The sequence below is a fragment of the Alligator sinensis genome, unplaced genomic scaffold (genome assembly GCF_000455745.1).
Source record: "Alligator sinensis unplaced genomic scaffold, ASM45574v1 scaffold198_1, whole genome shotgun sequence".
Lineage (NCBI taxonomy): Eukaryota > Metazoa > Chordata > Crocodylia > Alligatoridae > Alligator > Alligator sinensis.
In genome coordinates, this window is record NW_005841906.1 from 1,154,284 (window position 1) to 1,162,398 (window position 8,115).

At 48.6% G+C, this 8,115-nt stretch overlaps 1 protein-coding gene across 4 annotated transcripts in view; it reads left to right on the top strand.

Moving 5' to 3' along the window:
- Window positions 1-8,115, top strand: part of CMTR1 (cap methyltransferase 1) — a 38,016-nt gene that overhangs the window by 24,492 nt on the left and 5,409 nt on the right. For 3 of the 4 annotated variants that reach the window (XM_006018572.1, XM_006018573.2, XM_025197843.1), the window contains 7 exons: window positions 313-370; window positions 1,080-1,148; window positions 2,538-2,669; window positions 3,221-3,343; window positions 4,564-4,655; window positions 5,635-5,703; window positions 7,733-7,780. In XM_006018572.1, the coding sequence (XP_006018634.1) occupies window positions 313-370; window positions 1,080-1,148; window positions 2,538-2,669; window positions 3,221-3,343; window positions 4,564-4,655; window positions 5,635-5,703; window positions 7,733-7,780 (591 nt within the window). Of the gene's footprint in view, window positions 1-312; window positions 371-1,079; window positions 1,149-2,537; window positions 2,670-3,220; window positions 3,344-4,563; window positions 4,656-5,634; window positions 5,704-7,305; window positions 7,638-7,732; window positions 7,781-8,115 lie in introns of all 4 variants that reach the window. The other variant, XR_003092823.1, reaches the window with a different exon arrangement.

Genomic DNA, 8,115 nt, shown 5'->3' on the forward strand with positions numbered 1-8,115 from the left:
AAAGAGTCAGTTCATATTAGCATGGTACTTTTGAAAGCTAATGTCCTAACAATGCTTTTATAACACCTAGTTTAGCCCAGAAGGCCTGGTGGTAGTATCCTCCTGTGGCTGGCTTTCTGCAGGGAGAGGTTGGGAAGTAAGTGGGTAATTGAGGTTCTAGTGCAGGAATTTGGAAGGGGGAAAACAGCTTTCCATTGAATGCAGCAGTCTGTTGATACCAAGGAGTGACATGCCTTGTTCTGAGGGGGCTGATAGCTCTGAGCATATTAATGCTTTTACTGGAAGTCATCTGCTGGCTTTTACTTTGTCTAGGACCCTGTTCGAGCCACGGCAGGCTGAAATTCGGAAGGAGTGCCTCCGGCTGTGGGGGGTGAGTAATGCTGCTGAACAAGGGGGTCATGGATTGCTTTCCTACTGTAGTGCAATGTGGAAAGGGATAGGTTGAGTTACTCCAGCCAAGAGCATTAATGCATTTCCTGTGGGTCAGGACAAGGTTAATATTACTGGGTACATCTGGGGCAATGCATGTAAAGATACGTCAGCTCTAAAAGTGGTCCTGATAAGTGTGGGGGGAGGAAAGAGGGTGCAGGGTAGGGAGAGGGGTGGGGAGATGGCAGGGTGCGGCTGCAGCTCTGGTCCTGACTCTAGGTTAGAGCTGGAGATGCAGTAACTGCCTGCCCCCACACCACCTCTAGTCTGGTCCCTACTTCTCATACTCAGTTCCAAAATGAGGGCCCCCCCCCCCCATGTTAAATGGCAGGGAGACCTCGTCTTGGAATCGAGTAAACATGGTAGATCGTGAAAAGTTACAGTCTAGACCCCTTAAAACCCTCCATCATATCCTATAAGACATGCTATGTCCGTTTATCAGGCCCAATCTGTTTTATATACTTTCTGCCTTTACCTTGCTGTGGGCATCAGCAGTGTGCATGCCGAGAGTTTGGTTATCAGGAATCAGAGTGTCTTTGTTGGAAGCAGAGCCTAGGCCTTGCTGACCTTGAGAACATGTCCATGCAGAACAGGCATGAGACTCATTTTCGAGGCTCATGTCGAGCCTTTTTTTTTTTTGTTTGTTTTAGATCCCAGATCAGGCTCGAGTTGCTCCATCATCATCTGATCCCAAGTCCAAGTTCTTTGAGCTCATCCAGGTGAGATCCTGAATTACAGTTTGTTCTAAATACTGGGGTGAACTGCTTAAAGTTGCTCATCGGAGCTGGAGCTGGGTTACATATGTTGTCTAGAACTTGCTTGGTGATAAGTCCTAAATAGACTGGTTCGAAATGATGGCATTTCTGGAGAGGCTTCCTTTACTTCCCATGGGAGCAAATGCACAGATTGTGTTGGATGACCAACAGCAGCCTGCGGTGGGGTGGCCCCCACACTGTCTGGGAGCTGGGAAGGTAAGAGGGTCTTGGCAGGAGAAAACCTGCTGCTGGGTAAAGGAATATCAGAAGATGGTGCTTTTTTTTTTTTTTTCTGAGCTCAAAGCAAAGCTTGGATTGCCCTGAGGTCCTTTCATGCCCTTGGCTGTCCCTGTCTCACCAAGGTATATGCTGCTCTCCTGTCACTGAAATGCTGAATTGTGACAGTACATAGTGAAAGCTGAGCTCTGTGAGGGAGCCAGTTGTTGCTGTCCCCCTTGACAGAGCTGTGAGCGTTCCCACGTGTTCCTTATAGACTCAGCTCCCTTCCTCTGAGCATGTTTTCATTAAAGCTTATTCCACTTCTGAGCCCCAGAGGCATAGATTCCCTTCCCTGTGTAGTGTGACTGGGGTGGGAGGGGGGGATGAGGGCTGCACCTAGTGTAGCTGGGAAGGAGAGGGTGATTTTGGCTAACTTCATCCAGCAAGACTGAAGAGAGAAGGAATCCCTTTCTGTCTAAAGGAATGTCTTCAGCTTTGAGCCCTGTTTCTGCACCAGGCATGTAAATAACTATAACCAAGCTTTCCTTTTCCCTCTACACCCTTTCTTTGGCACACCCTAAAGGAGAGCAGCAAACCATTGGAAATAGATGCTTGGTACAGCTGACTGCCGTTGTGGGCTGAACTCATGACCTCTGCAGCTGTCCAGTTTCTCTCAGGCCTTCCACTTGGTTTCTGTCTGATTTCAGTGTGCTCGAAACCTAAACTAAGTCCCGTTAGTAAGAAAAGCATCTTTGCTTATTAGCTCTGCTGGAGTTTGCATTGATAACTGAAAATGTGGTCTTCCAAAATGCTGTGTTTTTTCATAGCAGAGTAGAGCCCAGATTGTTTACAGGGCTAGGGTTCTGACTTCCCTGTGACAGTGGGGTTTGCAGTCTAGCTGGGAGTGATGCGGTGAACAGCTGTACGGGGGGGGGTCCAGTTTTTATTTCAAAGGGTGCTGATCAGCTGTGCAGACCTGCTACTGTCCTCCCTCTGAGTGGAGAGGTGCACCTTTTATGGTAAAAGCTTGTCCTTACTTTAGAAATCCAGTGTGAACTAACCCAGAAGCAAATGACCTGGGTTCTGCTGCATCTGTATCATGTCACTCATCTTTCTCCTGACTTTGCACTAAAGGGCACAGAAATTGATGTCTTCAGTTACAAACCAACACTGCTCACCTCAAAAACTCTGGAGAAGATCCGTCCCGTGTTCGACTACAGATGTATGGTGTCTGGAAGTGAACAAAAGTTCCTGCTAGGGCTGGGGGTAAGTGCCAAGAACTGTTGCACCCTGCAGCAGGAAGTTCCACTGGTTAATTATGCCACCACTGCTGTTACAATCTGTTTCTAGCATGTTGCTTTGTAATTCCACCCTGCTCTTTTTTGCCCTGGTAACACAGGGAGTCTCATCAACATTACTAAAGACTGCTAGTTATTTCCTATTCCTTTTTTTCTCTCTGCTGTCTATTTAATCTTCTGCTTCCTATGCTAAATAATCCTTCGCTTTTAACCTTGCATCGAAGTGGATGCAGCATTCTCTATCTCAGCATCTGATTCTCCCCCGCACCCCCCAAGGTTATCTTCTCCCTTTTGGTTCCTCTTGTGAGGATGTGACGAGGCCTTGCCAAATGAATAGAGCTCGGATCAGTGTTCTGTTGCCTTATTACCAGACATGTAAGCTTCTTTCTTGACAAATCACTTAGAGTGCCCACTGCTGTCAGCAGGGAGGACTTTGGGGATACAGTTCATTTAAGGCAGAGAGAGTTTTCCTCAATCCTGGATGAATTTAACTCTGACTCGTTCCTCTTCGGTCCACAGAAGTCCCAGATCTACACCTGGGACGGTCGCCAGTCGGACCGCTGGACAAAGCTGGACTTGAAAACTGAGCTGCCACGGGACACCCTGCTCTCTGTGGAGATTGTTCATGAGCTAAAAGGAGAGGTGGGAAGCCATTCCTTCTTATATAAGGGACATTGTCTGCCAGCACTTCCATTTCTTGCGAGTATTACATGGTAAATGTGATGGTGCAGGGGCTTGGCTTGGGACTCCCAGGGATGCTATTTTGGGTTAAGCTCTTTTCTCCCTATTCAGTCCTAGTGATATGTGGTATCCATAGATGACTTCTTGTCATGTTGAATGCATTGCAGCAAGGAATTGACCCTAAGGATATGGTCAGACATAACATTTGTAGCACTTCCAGTAGTTTAAAAGTGCTATAAGAACTGAGCGGATGGATGATGTGCGGCATTATAGTGCAGGGGTATTAAACTCATCCAGCACTGCAGGCTGGATAGGGCCCACAGATTGGCTCCATGTGCAGTATGTGGCGCCTGTGCCAGACTGGCCCTGCACACTGAGTCTGGTGTGCGGGATTGGTCTCTGGGCTTGATCTGGACTGGCTCCAGATTCAATATGCAGAGTCAATACAGTGCAGGCTCTGCATACAGCTTGCACCCTGGACTGGCTCTGCTGTGCAGTGCATGGGGCCAGGGCTGGCACGTGGGGCCAGTCCAAGACCCACAAGCATTGCAGCCAGCTGATGATAGGCCTCTGCAGTTTGGCTCTGTCTCTTTGACACCCCTCTGGTAATGCTACAAACTGGTCTAAATGCCATAAAAAGTACCAGTAGATGAAGCAGCAGATGAACTGGATTTCCTTCAGGTTATATTTGATCTCCCTGGGAGTGATTGCAACCTTGTACAAGCAGACTCATGGGGTGAGCCTTGGGGCTTCTCTGTAATGTGTGGCCTTGGTTCGCTCTGAATCTCACTGCCCTGGGCCTGACAGAGCAGATCCAGTGCTATAGCATGCTGAGCTGCAGGAGTGGAGTACTCTTGTGGGCACTGTGACCTGAAGCTGGCCTATACCAGGGGTGATGGACTCCATAGAGAGTTGTCCAGCCCTTCCCAGATGAATGGGTATATTTGACTTGCATGGCTTTGATGAAAGATAATAGGTGAGTGAGCCCCTGTGAATTCGCTCTGGGCAGGGAGCCTACAGCAGAAGTGTGTGTCCTGGTAAAAGGAGGTGAGGTTTTTGCCCTCTGGAGTTAGTGGGATGGCACAAGGGGGAAGGTAGATTGCAGATGGTTCTGTTGTGCATAATGAAGACAGGCTACCAGCCAGAGTCTGCAGAGTAACTTGCTGTGTTTCTTTCCCCAGGGGAAAGCCCAACGAAAAATTGGTGCTATCCACATCCTGGATGTCTTGGTGTTGAATGGCCATGATGTCCGAGAGCAGCACTTTAATCAGCGGTAGGTGGGGCTTTAGGACCTAGCTACATGCTGAGAGCTGTCTTGAAACTCTTTTAGTGCAGGAAATAGGCTAATGGCAAAGCAAAGCCCACAGGGATCCAGGGATGCCTAGCTGATGTGGGTGAATAAGGCTGAGGCCTGGCACATAAGTGATTCAGTCTATTTTTCCCCACTCCCTTTGTGGATCAGAGAAGGCCTGATTCCCACCTTAGGCCTTGCCTATGCTACACAGTTGCATTAGTTTTGCTGGTGACAGTTTGAGTGTCCACAGCCACAGCTCCCCTGCAACAGAGAAATCTTGACTTTGCCAACAGAATGAGAGTATTTCTGCTGTCCAGTAGCTGGCAGAAGGTTCTTGTAGACTCTCCTGTGCCTTCTGCTGACTGCCATGGTCCCTTCAACAGCTGGTGCCTTCCCAGAGGGGCACTTCACAGACTGTTGGCACAGCTGCTGAGAAAAACAAAGCCCCTATTCTTTGGTGACTTGGTGGTGGCATTTCCTTTCTGTCTCTAGAAGCTCTGATGGCAGAAGCAAGCAAGTGTAGACAAGGCTGGCGTGAGTCAGCCACAAAAAGGATAGGTTCAGCATCCCCAGGAGTCTGAGGGGGCAGGGTTGGGACTTGCAGAGTGGAGAAGTCTTTTCCTCACTAGCATCCTGGCCACTTCTGCTCCCCCGTTAATGCTTGGGCTCAGCAGCATGTGGGGTATATACATTATTGGATGAAGCTTGTCAAACAGCCTTTGGGGAGCCACTCCTACTGAATGAGCCCAGCAGCTGCTACTTTGATCAATATAGAGCACGGGCACTGAGTAAAGGCGAATTCTTGGGTATGCTAGGCTGGTGGTAGTGTCGCACAGGGCAGCGTGTTGTGTATGGAAAAGGCTCATCAGTGCTCTGCTGTGTTCTGGGGATACTCCCTAGTTCCTCTGTATGAGCCATTGCTAACCACAGAACTCTTTCTTTTTTCTTTTTGTTCCAGGATTCAGCTCGCAGAGAAGTTTGTCAAAGCTGTTTCTAAACCTAGCCGGCCAGATATGAACCCCATTCGGTGAGTGAGTGTGCCTCTCGCTTTTGGGCTGCTGGGGTCAGTTTGCAGAAGGATGAAGGTCGTGAGAGCTTATAGATGAGTGTTTTTCACCTTTTTAGACTTGAGGCACCCCTCCAAAAATGTCAGCTCTTAGCTTGCACTCTTTTTGACTACAGAACAATTAACGGAGCAGTTCTTCTGTTGCAGAGAACTCAGACCACACCAGATCAGAATGGTTTTAACATTATGGATTCCTAGTTCAAGATTCCGTGAAATCTCTGGGTTTATCTATTGAATCATGTTTGCACACCTAACAGTGCTAACATTGCATGGCATCCCATGATGCTCTCAAGTTGTCACAGAACCCCAATTGGGAGAATCTCTGTTATAGAGTGTCATATCAGCTAGGTGGTGAGGAGTCCCCTTTTAAATTTCAGAGATGACATGGGTGACTGTTGTTCTTGGTACCCTCAGATTAATTTTTTGAAGATTACAGATAAATCTGCCTTGTACGTACCAGGAGTAGCCAGTGCTGATATCAAGGACATTCTTGTAATTGGGCATAAGCCTCAATTAACTCAATAAATGCAAAGTCCTTTCCCCCCCCTTGTCTCCATTGAGGTGGCAGGAGGGGTACAGCCACACTGATTGCTGACCACTACAAACTGAATAGGGACTATTCCTGAGTGTCAGCGGAGCCTGTGATCTCCATAGGGTTAATCTGAGGATGAGGCTTTAGACACATTCTTGAGTTTTCATTCAGATGGAAAACACTCCCAGATAAATTACTGGCATAGTGCTCGCTCCAGCTTTGTCTGTTCATTGACCTCCTGTCCTTTGGGTGGTATGCGGAGGGCCCAGATGTTCGGAGCCTCATTGTGCTGAACTTCAGATGGGAAGAGAGAATCTGCACTGTGGAGCGGGGGACAACAAGCCACAACAGGGGAGTGTAAGGAGCAGGGGGAGGGGAAATAGTAGTAAGCTCATGCGGCTACTGAATCTAGCAGTGCTGCTAGCTGGCTGGCTCTGAATCGCTTAAAAAGGAAAGCTATTTAAGGTTTTGAGAGCCACCACTTTAAGCGTCAGTTTTGTTTCTCAGTGGCTTTGTTGTGCCATGTGTTAGGATGAGGACATAGAACAGGGATCTGAGTGAGGGAGAGGTCAGGCACTGTGAGGGGGGAGTTGTCAGCAAGGGTGGGGGAGAGTGTGGGTAGAAGTCTGAGAGCAGTGGCTTCGTGTTGGATGGCAAGCATGTCTTAGTTAATGCTATTGCAGACAGCCTGTGGCTTCAGCCAGGGTGTCCCTGATGCTGGCAGGGAGAATTGCAAGCTGTTGGGCTGGGAGAAGTGTTCTCAGGCTGTAGAGAGGCCGCCTCAGTAATATGGCTTTTGCTGTGGGGACTTTAAATCTCTGTCTCTGGAAGCCTGGCACTTGTAGTGCTGTGTGAGGAGGGAGACTTGAAGGGGTGGCAGTGTGGAGTGGGCTGCATTTGTAGAAAAGGTTTCTCTGGATGTCTTTGCCTTGGAGATCCCCAAGGTAAATGGAGTGGAAGTGGCTTGAAATAATTTGGGCTGATTTCAGAGCAGGAGAATGATGACTCTGGGCTTCTTGTCTCTGCATAAGCTGTTGCTGTCCCATGGGTAATGCACAGTGAAGACCAGGCACTTCAGCTTTATCACAAGACCAGCACTGCGCTTCTGCCTGGGGCAGACCTGAGTGAATTCACCTCACAGTAAAACTGAAGTGCCTGGGTTTCGCTACAAATTTCTTCTGTTTGTCTGAGGTAAAAAATGCAGTTCTCGCAGCAGTGAGAACAAGGCCTCTACATGCTGCCTACACGGACCGAGCTGTGAGTGGTGCAGGAGTCAGTCTCCTGTGCGCTGGGAGGAGCAGTCTTCCAGGGGATGAAATTGAGGAGCAGGGTGAACCGTAGCTGTACCTGCCTGCTTTGCACTGTAAGGGTCTGTAGCAGCACGCACAACAGGGCCTGGTTGAGAGAGGTGGGATAAATCTAACCCCTGAACATTTCTCTCCTCTCCCCCACCCACAGTGTGAAGGAAGTGTACAGACTAGAGGAGATGGAGAAGATTTTTGTAAGGTCAGTAATTGGGAACATTGAGACGCTTCCTAACTACCCAGGGTTAGCCACCGCCTCTGTTTGTCAGTAAAGAATGGGGAGGGATTTGGGGATGCCTGCTGGACCTTTTATTATGGACCCTGTGGTCACTCATTGTGGCAATATCCCATGCACCATTTGGGTGTTACCCTGCTCAGTACTGTGCTAGGAGTCAAGTCTTGTCAGCTTCCTAGTGCCAGCAGGTGTCAGTGCACTTAGTTTTGTCCCAGCAGTAGGAGCTATTCCAAGGCCCCAATAGATCCATTCCCTTTCCCTTGGCATATGAGAGGAAAAAAAAGCTGCCCTTGTGGTAAGCC